Source organism: Pleuronectes platessa, chromosome 7 (genome assembly GCF_947347685.1).
Source record: "Pleuronectes platessa chromosome 7, fPlePla1.1, whole genome shotgun sequence".
Lineage (NCBI taxonomy): Eukaryota > Metazoa > Chordata > Actinopteri > Pleuronectiformes > Pleuronectidae > Pleuronectes > Pleuronectes platessa.
Genome location: NC_070632.1, coordinates 24,465,386 through 24,480,977, shown reverse-complemented (window position 1 = coordinate 24,480,977; position 15,592 = coordinate 24,465,386). Strand labels below are relative to the sequence as shown.

Genomic DNA, 15,592 nt, shown 5'->3' with positions numbered 1-15,592 from the left:
CCCTTACCTCCTCCCCATCGCCCCCCCCCCCTCCTCACCCCACTGCATGGAAACCTCAGCGTCCGCGGCTGTGGCGGTCGGAGCCTCCACTCGAACATATGGACTGTGTTATAAAAATGTGGGCTCAGACAGCACGGATCTTCCTGCCGCTTTAATGGTCTCAGCTGTAATGAGGCATCAAGTTGCCCGAGGAGGAAGCGATGGTTCAGGGTCGGCTCACGTTCAGTACATACTGTAAGATATGAAGGGTTTTTCTGAGAAGCAAAACGGATCTTCATCTGAAAAACGTGCGTGGCGCCTTCTCCTGCAAAACTTAGGTCGACATAAATTTATTTAAAAAAGAATGGAAAATGGAAACTGATTTCTGTGGTGGCTGCAGATGAAAGTCGGCACTCCTTCATATTAACTGTTCTGACAGTTGGTTCCTTTAGTTTTTATCGAAAAATTACACATATCTTAACCTACTCCAATTCACTTTCAATCTCTCCTTAAGTTTTTAAATGTCCTTCCTTCCACTGGTGCCTTAAATGAAAACAATCACAATTTGTCAAATGTTTATTTTCTTCACCTTTATTAAAAATATGCTTCATCTTTTTGACAAACATGTAAAAAATAAGATCCAAAAACCTATGTAGCAATTTAGCAGTTTAACTTGTCATTTAACCAAAGGAAACCACCACTTATTTCTTAGGGTGCCAAACTCGTGCTGCATAATGCTGACAACTCTTCAGGACTAACTACAAGGTTGTGTCGCTTTAAATGTTGCTGTCGCAATGAATTGTGAGGCAGCATTTTCTCCTTTCCTTTCATGAAGGATGGTCTGATGCTTCCTATCCTAAAGGAGACAAGTTAGGAGGCATTGAAGCTCCTTTCCTAATCATTGAGAAAATTCGAACAGCTCTTATTATGGCAGCCGCTCAAATACTTCAGGCTAATTTCACTCAGTAAGGAAGGTTCCTCAGCAAAATTGACTATTTTAACTCACTTGTGCTCTATTTCGAGTCATACTTCTTCTTGGGTTTTATAAGTGCAACTATATGAACTTAGCAAACAAACCCCAAAAAACGATGCATGCATGGCGATCACCAGCCGTCCTGGACCACCAGCCATCCTGTGTTTCTCCAGAACATGCAGTTGGTCCAGTACGACAGGGTCACGCTATAGCTTCGGCTGTCTCTCTGTGGTTTCCTGTTCCTCTGTTTTTCTGCCTTCTCAGAAGTCCTCTTTGTAAAGCAGAGCTGCAAACTGGCCCTGCTCATCCTGGACCTGATCCCAATGTTGTCTTCCATGTCTGCCTGCAAGTCTTTATGCCATTCCCTTTTGCCACTTCATTGATTGCAGCCTGGAGTTCATCAGTGTCTGTGTTGTTCAGGGGCAGTTGGATAAAACATTTGCATGCAATCACATAAATATAAAAGCAAAACAACCAAACTGAAGGATAAATAAAAAAGAAAATACTGTTTTTAAACTGTAAAATGTAAAAAACAGAAACTGCACCCGTCAATCATCTAATCTGAACAGTTTACAGTACAGCATAATCATCATTTGCTGTTAAAACCACGTCAAACCTCGTCTCTGTTGCTTTTATTAGAACATCACGTAGGAGGAAACAAGCAGAGCTTCTTTCATCTTGGCCAGTCTGCTGTGGCTCTGACCTTTGACCTCCAGGGACTGAGAACTAGTCTACTATCCGCGGTTATGAGCACATTTTAAACAAACCGTGAGCAGCAAGAGTCAGCGGTCTCTTCCACTCCTCTTGTGGTTCGTTTCTCACATGTCAGTGGATTTCACAGGCAGAGTGTTCTGTTGCAAAGCTGCCAGTTTTACCCCCACAGCATTATTATTGTTTCTGATGCCATCCTCGCCCGCCAAGCTAGCTCTGTATTTTATGGCCCTAGAGGAGCTGCACAGAGTTGTTGTGTGTTGATGTAGGATCGAGATCTAAGCAGAAGACTAGATTTAAAATCAACAGACTGACGCCGAGTTCGTGTTTTTACTGGAAGGGACGACTCCTACTCACTCTGATCTGAGTCCCTTCTCATAATACTAGAAAACGCTTCCGAGTGATTTTACATTTTTGGGGATTAGGATGGAACATTTAACTTTTATCATAGGAGCATTTTTACGTTTTAAATTTTTATAGCACAGCGCGGGAGAGACAGGAAATAAAGGGGGGAGAGAAATAGGCAAATTAAAAACAGGAAATTGTATGGCTGGCAGAGCAGGAATCAAACCAAGGACCTGCTGCTCAAGGCCATGCAATTTGGCCATCAGGCACCACCACAGGTTCTCTCTTAATGTTATTGGTGACTCCATGATGTCCTGACGCCATATTTCCTTTACCAACGCTGTACCTTGACTAGTGCTACTGACGATATATTTATGAAACTAAGGCAAATAAAGCACATATTTATTACCTTACGTGAAAAATGAGCACTTGAACATATATCATTGTGATGAGAACTACCTAAAATGACAGAAACCATCTTTGGAAAAATGATTTACCATGTAGTTGGACTTTTCAGTTTGGCCCATGTCCCATCTGGTAACATGGAGATGGACGAATATGAACTATACTGCTGCCAGACACTAGGTGTCAGTGGAGTTGCTTTGGCTTCACTTTTGAGAGGCCGTCATGTCATTAAATTGTTTATTGAGTCTATGGTCAAGATGCAGTCATGAAACTTTACTATGAGGCGTAGAGATCAAACAGTTTAACCCCTGATCTCTGAGCGCTAATATATTCATGTAGATATGATGTCGTTTGACCGACAGATTAGTGTGATCACATTGCAAGATAGTCTCTAGTTTATGCAATGCAAGTTTTGCACTGGTGTTTACTTTAGTCATAGTCCCATGACGCCGCAGCAGCGTCAGTTGGTTGGTTAGTTCACCTGCAGAAAATTGTGTCAGATTACCACAGATGTCAAGAGAATGAATCTTACTAAACTCTGTCATCGCCTGCCTTTTTTTCTAGCGCCACCATGAGGTTGATATTTGTGGTTTGTAGATAAATGCTGTATTTCAACAGCACTATGCTGAACCCCAACATGACATGTAATATAATGTAACCAGTGTCTCAGTGCGGCCTCACAGGGATCTTGGCAGTGCTGTTGGCTCTTAGTCTTGTTTCAACACATATTCTCACAGTTTTCATTCCCACTATTTCAAAATTGGTTGATAGTAATTTATTTTTACACTTTTGGTTTTCTTGTCATGAGCACAACTCAGAAAATGCTTTTGGTTATAAAATGTGAAACACTGAGAAAACACAAATGAATCAATAACATATAGCTTTAAACTTCCAATCACAATCTGAACCGCAATATAAAACATGATTGCTTCATTTTAGCACTACATCATAAATCTGTCTACAAATGACAAAACCATCTGATACTGACCGACACATTCAAACTGACATTTTTACTTGGAAAAGGAGAAAGGTGAAAATAAAATTCTGAGTTTTTATCCCTTTGCTTCAGTCAAGCCTCAAACCTGTTGCTGGATGAGATCACAAGTAACTTCGTAGGTTTATCTTTTTTTCTTCAATACATACTTTTATTTTTAAAGGGGGTAAATGATGTGTTTTACCAGTCAGTCATCATTCTCTGCTTACAGAGAGACGGAAGTGAAGCTGATATGAACGTTTTGTTTCCACCTGAGGCTGTTTTGGAGGTGAAACATCAGTCGTGTGTGTTTAGATCGGGTTAATTGTTTGTTTACTCAAGTCAAAAATGTTTAGCTGCTTTACCCTGAGCCCTGTAATCGGCAGCAGCAGCAGATGAAGCTGAAGAAGAAGCTGCACAGTTGGTACCGAACCGCTGATAAACAGCCAATCAGAGGTGAAGACAGAAGTTGGACTCAGTTCATACATTCTGCCGTTGACAACTGCTAGAGGGGTTGTTAACTTCTGGCTATCGTCTCTGCTTCAGTGGTGTATGTCTCTCCGGCTAAAGTGTCCACTCATGCATGGTGACAACACTGGCAGGGTGCATGCAGGCAGTAAGGTTGACAGACAGGTAGACAGGTGTTCAATACAGTGGTGCGAAAGCTACAGACACCTTCCTTTTTTTCCAAATCAATTTATTAGTTGTTTGGGCTTGAAGAAGATTACTGCAAATAAATGGGAGATGGGAGAGAGCGACCTGGAACAGCTGTGCAACCATCACATTAAAGCTCTGTCACATTGGTTGTAAAAATTAAAATAATAATAATAATCTTCAATTGTACCTTGGCGTCATCACGTGATGCCTTTTAATCGCAATAACGTTAAAAGCCAAACCTGAGGGTACGTTGAAGCTAAAGGTAGAACTGACTGGCTGACTGGCAGTAGAGAGCATAACCTCCACTAAGGCTTAACAGTCCCTGCAAAGTCAATCAAACTTCACAATTTCATTTATCAATGAATTATTCTCTGAGAAAATGGTGAAAATGTAAAAAAAAAAAAAAAAAAGCTCCATCTCGCAATGTTAAAGAAAGTGAAGAAACATTCCTGGATCCGCACGCTGATCTGTAATGGGTCCTTTCCGGATCCAAGTCCTTCCACTACGTTTGTGGTAATCTTCTCTTATTTTGTGTGCAATCTTGTTTAAAACCAAAACACTAACCAGCCAACTAATGGACAGGGGTGAAGACATAGCCTCCTACTGATTGGTAAAAAAATCTTATTCAATTGTTTCTGAGCCATTTTAAGAAGATCATTTTTGTGAGCAGTTTTTAAAATATTAGTGGGGACCAGTGGGATTTGGCCTGAGGGTCGAAGACAGGGTAGAGAAATCAGAAAGTTTGGGACAATGGAAGAACACGTCATAGGTTGCGTCCTTTTCAAGGGTTTTGATGACAACAGAGACTACAGAAGGGAGCTGTGCTTATTCTTTAATTAGCTTTTATATTTTAAGTAGAGACCTTTAGCTCTAAGGAGAACAAATCTCATGTTGAATCTGTGCCAGCTTCACTGCAGACGAGCTGAACGCTGCTGACACTGTGCTGCAGCTGATTATGGTTATTAGCTAGTATAAGTACAGGAGCAAAGTGAAGCCTGAGGTCTGTCAAATTACAGGTGTTTGGTTTCTGTGTATTTACGACACATTGAATGATGAACCTCAGAGTTTATTTTATGAAGTGGATCCAGTATTCAGTGTTTTTAAAACATCAACTCCTCAGATGTGGTTATGTAAAAACAGTTGAAGGAAAGACTTTATTCTCTGATAGAACTGTAACACACAGCATTGTTTTCTCTCTCCTTACATTGTCAGGCTGGAATTTAGAAGGTGAAGAAGAAAAAGAAACTGACATGAAACTGAGAGGACTGTGAAATGCAGATGTAACGGCTGTTTGCTTCCTTGGCTGCCAATCATCATAATCCAATAATAACAGCAACAAATACGCACTGACGCAATGATTCAGCCAAGTCAGCATATGCTTTGCAAGAACCGTATTTACTCATCATGAACGTCGAAGCCCCTGAAATTGAGTTCAGACATACAGTGTACCTACAGGATGAATCCTAATGACGGTGCTGGTCTGAGCTGCTTTTATTGTAGCGCCACCTAAAGGACAAAATTAAAACACTTACATGTTCAGTGACAGGAGAATGCCTTCTCAAATCATTTTTATTTGTATAGTCCAAAACACAAATGCACCTCATAGGCTTTGATTTATTATAGCTCATCACACCCCAAATTCAGCTATGAACAGACTCACAAACATTTGAAGAGCAACCAGACTCCACAAAACTGCTTGATGGATGCTCAAATAGATTTAACAAGCTGTGTTTCCTGTTTCAAAGTTTACCATGTTTAACATCTTAATTTATTTAATATGTAAGCATGCATTGTTACAAATATTAACAAGAATGTAATTAGTTTAGCAGGTATTCCATAAACTAGTTCAGTTAAGTTAAGGCATCATCAAACTTATAACATTTCATCAAACTAAATCCCATAAACACCAAGCTTTTCTGTTTCTGCAAATGCTGTCAGCTGCTACGTGATCATCCAGCCAGCTGAAGACTGCAGCCCATGTCCCACTGTGAATCTCAGCTGATAATGCAGGCAGAGCTGCAACAGGTTATTTGCCAGCATAAAAAAACTGCAGGTACAGTTGATATCAGAAATATTCAACACGTCAGAAAACATTATAGTGATGTTGATGAAAGATAATGACAATAAATGGCAAAAAAACTCATTTAACAACCAACAGTTTTGTTTTGAGTTTTGTTTTGACAACATAAGTTGACTTAACTTTGAAGTTCTAATGAAAAATGTTATTCTTTTAACACATGTTCAGTATTATTCAACCCCAAGCTTCAGAGATTTGTTGCGCATCCTTTAGCTTTTATAACTTCTAACAAACGTTTTCGGTAAGTGCGGACAAGCACTCGATCAGAATCTTTGCCCATTCTTCAAGTGCAAAAGCCTCTAGCTCAGTGATGTTTGATGGCTTCCATGCTGCAACTGCCTTCTTTAAATCCAACCAAGATTTTCAATCAGATTTAAATCTGGCGGCTGAGAAGGCCACTCTAGGACGTTCCAGGATCTTTTTCTCAATCAAGCTTTGCTTGCCTTGGAGGTGGCCTTTGGATTATTTTCTTGCTTGAAAGTCCAATGATCACCAAGGTTTAATTGGTCAACTGAAGGCATCACATTCCTCTTCAAATGGCCTGGTATTTCTGAGAATCAATGATGCCAGGTACACGATCAAGAACCCCAGTTCTTGCTGCAGAAAAACAGCCCAACATAATCAATGACCCACCTCCATGCTTGACCGTAGGGATGGTATTCTTATGGTTATAAGCCTGGCCTTTCGCACGCCAGACATACAGCTGGTCCATATGTCCAAATAGTTCCAGTTTGGTTTCATCAGTCCATAGAACTGTCACCCAAATCACTGTAGACTTATCCAGTTCCTTCTGGCATATTCTGGTCGACTTTTGATGTTCCTTATGGTCAAGAGCTGAGTGCGTTTTGGAGTCCGGCCATGAAGTCCCTGTTTATTCATTTATTCGTCTTATAGTTGCCACTGACGCACTTGTACCAGCCTTCATCAGGTCATCCTGTAGGTGTCTTGCAGTCACACAGGGGTTTATCTGAGTTGTTCTGACTAAGTTGCTAAGGGACCTTGATGAAATGATGGGCTTTCTTCCACGGCCAGGCAGGTATGAAGCTGTTCCATCAGTTTTAAACTTCTAAAGGTATCTCTTGAAATATTACATTTTTTGGAAATTTTCTTATACCCAAGGCCCTTAAGGTGAGATGAAATAATCAAATCCTCAGCTTTGGCGGAAGCTCGTTTGTCTTTCCTATGATTGCAATTCTCCTTGAATACCTTCATGGGTGGGGTTTATATATGCAACACAGCTGAAGCAAATGAAGGATCATTATAGAGTTTGATGTTGTGGTAAATAAGGTAAATAAGGTGAGGGGTTTACCAAACCCACAGCCCCACAGTTAATCTACAGGTAAAAAACTTGCAGCTTTCTGATCCTCTAGCAGCAGCAGATTAGTGACGGGTCTCTCAAGCTCCAGTTCAGTTTGAGCTTTTGAGGAATCAGCTGACTTCAACACTTCCTCTAATCCCCTGTTGACTCTACTTTGAAGAGACGTGAAAATCGAACCTCCAGTCGCAACAGAAGCTCGTTGCTCCGTTCTCTCATCAACAGAAACAGCATTTGACATAGGGTTGTCCTTCCCTTTCCCATGAGACAAACACAGGGACTATTGTTGTGTTGTCTGGTCACGTGACCCATCCTGCCACGGAACACTGTCACCACACAACTTCATCTGCACTCAGCAGCCTGATGGAGGGCTGGCTGTGATGTCAGCCTCATAACAGTCATTATCCCAAATTAACGATTGAGAGTTTGGACCTTCTTGTCTTGTCTTCTGAAGGGCTCTGTTATTTTACTGATCGTTTTTTTTTAGGTTTTTATACTTTTACGTCTCGTTTGTCATCCAGCTGAAGACAATACAGCAGTTTTTCTCTCATGTGTTCTCTAAATCATCACAGTTGTCATTGCTACACAGACATTTACGAGAGAGATTTCTTCTATTTATCTCTTTTATTTAGGCTGTAAACACACACATACATAAAAACAAGTTACACTAAATAAATCATGTATAAATGCCAGTGAAAAAGACAAATACAGTAGATCAAAAGAAGACTAATGAAGTTTACAGCCCCAAAACGCTCCCCTCAACAGCAACTGTAATATCATAGTTTAGCACAAGTTGTCACTGTGTCACAGTGAGCTGCACATGAGTTTGAAGGGTGCTGTTGTGTTTTCTTCTGGACTTTCCAGCAGCAGAAAACACAATGGCTAACAATGGAGGACTTGAGCAGCTCTTTCTTCACAATTAGTGAGCAGTGTCCAAATTAGGGTGCCTCTTTCCTTGGTGTCTGCATTTGGTGAAAAATTGTGTCATAGCAGTGTGACACATTCTATTAACATCTGTCCTGAGAGATCCAGTCACATGTGGCAAGCGCTAAGTACACTTGGCATTAAAATGCATCCTAAAGGTGTCTCCTGTGACCACCTGTGATCGGATCTCACTTCCCCGCTCTACATGCAAATGAACACGTATGTCATGTGTGATACGACCAAATTTTGACCCAGTTTCAGTGTAAAGATGTGTCCGAGATTGTGTGTCTGCATGTCAGCATGAGAGAGAGAGTAGTTAGGATGCTCTGAATTAATCTCCTGCAGCTGCAGTAAAGAGAGATTTAATCAATTTAAGAAAACAACAGTCATGATGTCTTGGTCAGTGTTGATATTTTGGCGATGGCCAAAACCAAATCAGCATATGGGTACAGATAAGTGATAAGATCTGAGTGCGTTCACACCTGTACTAAGAGTTGTCTACTTGAGAGCGGATCACAAAAAACACATGTTAGCCCCAGGTGTGAACAGGCCAAAGTCTCCTCCAAATGCAGCCAATAGATCTATCATTATCCAACGTTTGGATTCTTCTTAGGCTAGGCCAGGATTCTTTGATCTTCAATTGCTTTTCAAATGTAAAATGAAGAGTGCAAATGACAAGAAGTCCAATGCCTAAATATCAGGCTTCAACTCAACTGAACAGCCATTTGTAGTCATGTTAAAAACCAAGGTACATTGAATCTTTCTTGTTGTTTCAAACTGCAGATTGTTAGGTGACAGCGGTACCGACAGGACAAGCTGGTGATGCAGATCAGAAAGATCTTCGTAAAACTCAATTCTCTGCCTTTGTGGTCACTCATCTCATCATCACTCATCGTCATCCGCTTATCCGGGGTCGGGTCGCGGGGGGAGCAGCTCAAGCAGGGGGCCCCAGACTTCCCTTTCCCGGGCCACATTGACCAGCTCTGACGGGGGGATCCCGAGGCGTTCCCAGGCCAGTGTTAAGATATAATCTCTCCACCTAGTCCTGGGTCTTCCCCGAGGTCTCCTCCCCACTGGACGTGCCTGAAAAACCTCCCAAGGGAGGCGCCCAGTGGGCATCCTTACCAGATGCCCAAACCACCTCAGCTGACTTCTTTCTAAGTAAAGGAGCAGCGGCTCTAATCCGAGTTCCTCACGGATGACTGAGCTTCTCACCCTATCCCTAAGGGAGACGCCAGCCACCCTTCTGAGAAAACTCATCTCGGCCGCTTGTACCCGCGATCTCGTCCTTTCGGTCATCACCCAGCCCTCATGACCATAGGTGAGGATAGGAACGAAGATCGACCGGTAGATCGAGAGCTTTGCCTTGCGGCTCAGCTCTCTTTTCGTTACAACGGTGCGGTAAAGCGAACGCAATACCGCCCCCGCTGCTCCGATTCTCCGGCCAATCTCACGCTCCATAGTACCCTCACTCGCGAACAAGACCCCGAGGTACTTGAACTCCTTCACTTGGGCTAAGGACTCATTTCCTACCCGGAGTAAGCAATCCATCGGTTTCCTGCTAAGAGTCATTTAGCATGTCTTTGTGGTCAACACAATCCAAAATGGCAACAACCTTCGTGGGTCACTTATACGTGTAGACCGCTTCCTCTGATGTTTACAGTTTCATGTAAAAAATTTAACAGCAACAGACAATGATTCACCACCAGTGTAATGGATCAACACGAGACACAGCAAAATAAAAATAACAGGTATTGAACCATCCATAGGAACTTGTGAAATCAGAAACCTCTGAATGATAATTCACTCCCCCTCGTTGCTCCTTCCAGTTTTCAGCAGCAACAAAGGCAGTGTATCTTACATACTCGGCAAACAGAGACCTGTAATGTTTCTGCTCAGCCTGAAGGACAGAGTGATAAGCTTGGAAGGAGCCTGCAGTTGAGGCACTGGCTCTAAAGAATTCATTTCATGTGGATTGGGGCCCCGATCAAGCTGAGGGACATGGAAAAAGAGAGAGAGATCTCTGTCTACCTTCTTATTGGCCTAATTTCACCAAATCCTGGGTCTGGATAAAAAATTTAGAGGTTATTGTGGTGGGAGTGGTTTCTAAAGTTTTTATGGACGTTTTTTACGTTAAATCTTTAACATTATTAATTGCAAATGGGCAAGATACAAACTTTACAGGGCAACGTGTTAAGTCTGCTTGGTTGTTAGTTATATAAAACGAGATTTTTGGTGTAATATTTCTTAAGTCAAAAAATTGTCACCACTAAGGTACACATTAGATGAAGTGAATTCAGTAAGTGAGAGCTGAATTTTAGAAGTTGGAGGTATGCCTATTATTTTCAGGAAAGTCTGAGATTTCTTGAAACAACATCTATTGGACATTTGAGAAACTGCAGCTGATCACACTGAGAGCTAACACACAATGGCTTGAGTCTTGTTGGCTACAGATTGAGACACTTAATAATCAGACAAAGACCCAGGAAGATAATGATGCAGAGACAAGAGAAATGGAGGGATAGGAGGAGCAAGATATCCCCCAACAGGCTGTTCTCATGGGGGTGCGGCAGAGGGATGGCAGGCTGAGGCAGGAGAGGTGGAGGCGGGGCCTGGGGCATCTCGCAATGGACCCCCGTCCAGCCCTGGTAGCACTGGCAGGTGAACTTGTTCTTCATGTCCAGGATGTCATAGTTGTTGAGGTGACCGCTGACGTGGAAATGGGGGCCCCTTGGTGTCGGCCTGCGGTGGATGTTGAAGAAGCGTGGATTAAGGTGCAGGTAAGCGTTTGAGTCGAGGCTCTTGCGGACGCACCTGCCATTCTTCTTGCACAATGCTTTGCTGCACAACTTAGCAGCTGATGTGACATTGATAACATAATGTCCCAGTGGGCCATCGATATACTTCTTCACTGTCAGACAGTTCCTCTGTAGGAGGCAGAAGGAAAAACACAATCATAAGTCCGTTAAAATGTATATAATATATAGCTATGTTTTTTAACTTCATACCTAACTACAAACTTTTGCATTGAGAGAGTGTTCTGCCAAGGCCCAACAGTCGCCTGATGAAACCAGATTTAAATTAGGTCGGGATTTTCATTTGGATCTGAATTTCATACATTAATAATATCAGTAGTTAATATCAATTTTGCATGTCTGTTTGGATATTTTCCATTCCATCAACAGCTGTAAAAATGGTTCGCTGCTTTTATTTGTATCTCTTTCTTCCTTGTCGTTCATACACAGTTCAGAGATGATGGGATGAGAGATATAGCAGACATACTCTCTTCTAATGCTTCATTTTAAGCACTTTAAGTGCGCTAAATAAATACAGAACATTTACTATTGAATTTTCCTCACACTTTTGCTGTTGTATTTTTAATTTTGGAAAGACAAATCTCTCTTGTTACAGCAACATATGCAACATCAGCATCTTTAGAGTCAAAGATGGCAATGTTGGAGGTATGAAGCTATTCATGTCGACAAAAATGCACCTATCACGTCATGATAAATCAGCCTCTTGTGGCGCTCTCTCTGCATTTTGCAACCTAGTAAACTGCCTAGGTTGCCTATGCCAGGAGCCGCCCCTGCGTTAGCAAACAACAACATTTGTGTTCAATTAAGAAGTAAGACTTGTTGCTGAAAGTCATGGTTCTGATGACAAGTGAGTACAAGCTTATTTTCACAATTTCAGATGTATCATGTTAGAAAATGTCTTTCTGTTGATTTAAGATACAGAGTTTGTTGCAAAAAATGTCACCAACAGAAATACTAACCAATTAACCACATGTTTCTCTTGTCTTCTGGATTCAAACACAGGGTTATGGAGGAGAAATTAAAGATGTATTTTTTGAATTATCACTGTCAGTCATCATGAAGTCTTATTTTATGCACTGTGACTGCAAACAATACGCCATCCATGGTTTCCTATTACTTTGTGGAGTGTCTTATGTAATGTATGCTGTAATGTAGTGTTAATGTGAGAATATGATGAATGCTCGGTTTTTTTGGGAGGGGTAAATTGATTTCATGTTGAAATATATTTAAAGACCTTTGTAGTCCATGTTGTTGAATAAAAACCAGCTTTGCACCACTTAAGTCAGTGCTAACGCATCATTTTGAAATATTTTTTGATGTTTACCATTAGTTAGCATTACCTGTGATCGAGAGTATTCTGATGATCCCCAGAGGACGACGCCTGATGCTCCCAAAGCGGCGCTCTCCCCGATGGTATGAAGCAGGTCACTCTTAAACAGACAGATATTTAACACTCTCCCTGATTTTTCAGGACATTTATTCCACAAACACCTTCTGCAAACTCACTAGTTTCAGGTTTGAGGTTATTTTAAGAATTTTTATGGCCATTTTATTTTATTTAGTGGTTTTCTTCTTATTCAAGACGTCTTGTGAGCAGATGCCCTAATCATCTGTCTCAAGACAAAAAACTTACCTCAGAAAGAACCACAAAGGTGTAGGCATAGAAAGCTCTGGAGTAGACAAACACAGGCAATGTGAAGTCTGTACGGGCAATAGACGCAATCCTCATGGCTTCCTTGACTCGATAGTGGACAAACTTGACAGTGTTGGGGGAGGACTTGAGCTCATAGTCGAGGTAGATGGATGGGTAGAGGGCTGAGCTCTCCTTCCACAGCCACATCAGATGGTCATTGCGAACATGCTCGACATTTGGACATTCACCAGTGTACTGCTGTGGATGCTGCTTGTACCCATAGTTGTAGCAGTCTGGGAACAGGTAAAACCCCCACAGCCCATTGGGCCTGCGGCCCTCAGCCAGTGCTAAGGTCAGATTCATAAAGTCTTGCCCGGCTCTTTCGAAGCTTTCCTTTGCTTCTTTCTCTACCTTGCTCTCTGGCCAATTTGGGTGAAGTTTCCGGATTTGTTCCTTGGACTTGTTGCGGTATATGTCCTTGGAGCCCCAGTTTCTGACCCACTGGGGCCTCCAGTTCTCCCAGTCAATGACACCCAAGCCTCGAAAATCCTTATGCGGGATAAGCTTGTCAATGTCAGTCCGGGCCTTACTCAGGTGTTTGGAGATGCTCTGGTTCTGTGGCAAGCCACCATTAATGGGGAACCCAGAGTTGGAGTAGTATGGGTAGTATCCCAGGTGGCTGTGGTAGAATATGGTGACATTTGGTCCACTGAGGGTTTCGTTGTGGTTCGCTACGATATCAAAAACACTGAGGTCCAGGTCTACTTTGAATCGAAGTCGACAGGACTCCGTAGGTGCATTCCACACGACAACAAAAGGCCGATGGGGGATCAGAGGTGCACGGGCCGGCTTCATCTGGTCACCCCCAACTTGGAGCTTTACTCCAATCCCAACCCATAAGGCCATCGCAAGGAGATGGGAGCCCCATCTGTACCATGGCCCCCGATTCTTCATGGAGCAATTAGTGGTCCTACACAGGGAGAGAGGAAAAGTTACACATTTAGAGAGGAAATGAAGACATTATGAGCTTCAGTGAACATAGATAATAAAGCAGGCCTGTGACAGGACACATGAAATGAAGTCACTGAAGTGAATGCTCCAAATTACACAATGGAGCAAAACACAAAGCTCCCCTGTTCTCTGATGGACTGCAATGGAAAAGATGCTAGTTCAAATCATAGATCAGCAAAGACATTGGGGACAGGAAGAGCAATCAGGATAAACTCCCTCTTTTCCTTTACTTCTCATCATTTCACATCCATTATAACCAATGCTTTTACCACGGTCAGACTGTGCGCTGGAATCTGATAGGCCCCTATATTGCCCTGTCCCGAAAGTAGTATTTTTTTTATATAAACTAGTCACTGGCTAACGATACTAATAATAATAAGACAATTTGTTAAGAATTATTGTTATTTTCTAAGTATTTTTAAGTATGTGCTGAACAAGGAGCAATTTTCTACATTTATTCAGTGATGTGTGGCTTTGCTTTAAACTATCAAGAAATTACCCAAATGTGCTAATTATTAAATCAGCAATTGTGCATGGGAATTGGACATGTAATTGGCCAATCTGTGTAAAGGAAGGTCCTTTCATGGCCCTTGATTTAGAAAAATCCTAGATCGGCCACTGGTCTGGTAGCAGTGAAGAAATTCAGAATGTGAACATCATATTCCTACTTAAATAGCAAGATACTCAGCGACATTCATTTAGCCATGAAAACAATGACAGGCCTGGTTGAGATTATCAACGTATTTCTTTATACTGCTCCTAACCGCTGCAACCACAGTTTCCGTACTTGCTGAATACAGAAGCAACAGAATGCATTCAAATGAAATGCACACTCTGATTATAAAGATATTGATGGTTTTCACTAGTTCTTTATGATATAACCTCAAAAATGAATTGCTGTCTTGAAGCAATATTAAGTCAAGTAACAGTTTAGACAATAGGATCCATACATTTGTCTGCTGTAAGTTTCACATTACAGCAGCAATATGTTGCAGCAAAATGTGTATTTTTATTGTGGAACCACATCTATTAAGTTTAAAGTCTAATTCTGTGTATACTGTCTCCTCAGTTGCACAAACAGTACATAGTCAAACACGTGTTAAGCTGTCTTTTTATAATTATTCTGAAACTATTCCCTCAGATCTTTATGTAAGAGCCCCCTAACACACATGCACACACTGTCCCCATATAATTGCTATTGGCGCCCCCTCATATGCAAGTAATTCATATTTAATGTTTTCCAAAGTCGGGGGGGGGGGGGGGGAAAGACATTGTGACCCAGCTCTTGGGAAACACGACCACTGAGGTTGCCTCGGAGGACGCAACGGAAAATCTCTCATCATTCTCTTTGCAGGATTGTAACCAGAGCAGGGTTGCAGGAAACCACCAGTGGGCTGAGGTTCCTCCAATCATTTCAACTTTTCATTCATCTGAGGAGATGCTGGCCCAGAGCTGAAGTTTTCTGATGACTTTAATGGCAAAATAACTTTATGATCGCAGTAATCCTGGATGTGGATCAGTGAGTGGACAGCTGAAGGAGATGACAGTGAAAGGTTGAGGAGTTGAGAGTTTATAAAGTCACAAATAAATTGTCAAAATTTCCCCCGCAAAACTTTTTAGGAGGGTTGGAATTCTTCAGAACTTCCCTCGTGTCCGCTTCAGCTTTGTGAAGCATTTTTGAAGGCTGTGTGTGTGTCTCGCACCAGTTTCATAATCCTCCCTGAGTTATGTTTTTTCTGGTTATGCTGATCCAAAACAAACAAAGTGCGGTTA

The 15,592-nt window shown here is 41.8% G+C and overlaps 1 protein-coding gene across 1 annotated transcript; it reads right to left on the bottom strand.

The window, feature by feature from the left end:
* Positions 1-10,806: 10,806 nt before the first annotated feature.
* On the bottom strand, positions 10,807-13,714 carry hyal6 (hyaluronoglucosaminidase 6). Its single transcript, XM_053427451.1, has 3 exons — positions 12,809-13,714; positions 12,516-12,605; positions 10,807-11,286 (listed from the first exon to the last, which is right to left on the bottom strand). The coding sequence occupies exons 1-3, from the start codon at positions 13,712-13,714 to the stop codon at positions 10,807-10,809; spliced, it is 1,476 nt and encodes a 491-aa protein (XP_053283426.1).
* Positions 13,715-15,592: the final 1,878 nt, after the last annotated feature.

Excerpts from the sequence above, each read along its gene's own strand:
- hyal6 (XM_053427451.1), bottom strand. The coding sequence starts at position 13,714 with ATGGCCTTATGGGTTGGGATTGGAGTAAAGCTCCAAGTTGGGGGTGAC. Across the intron at positions 12,606-12,808 it reads CCTTTGTGGTTCTTTCTGAG|AGTGACCTGCTTCATACCAT; the intron begins GTAAGTTTTTTG and ends TGTCTGTTTAAG. Across the intron at positions 11,287-12,515 it reads CAGAATACTCTCGATCACAG|AGGAACTGTCTGACAGTGAA; the intron begins GTAATGCTAACT and ends TGCCTCCTACAG.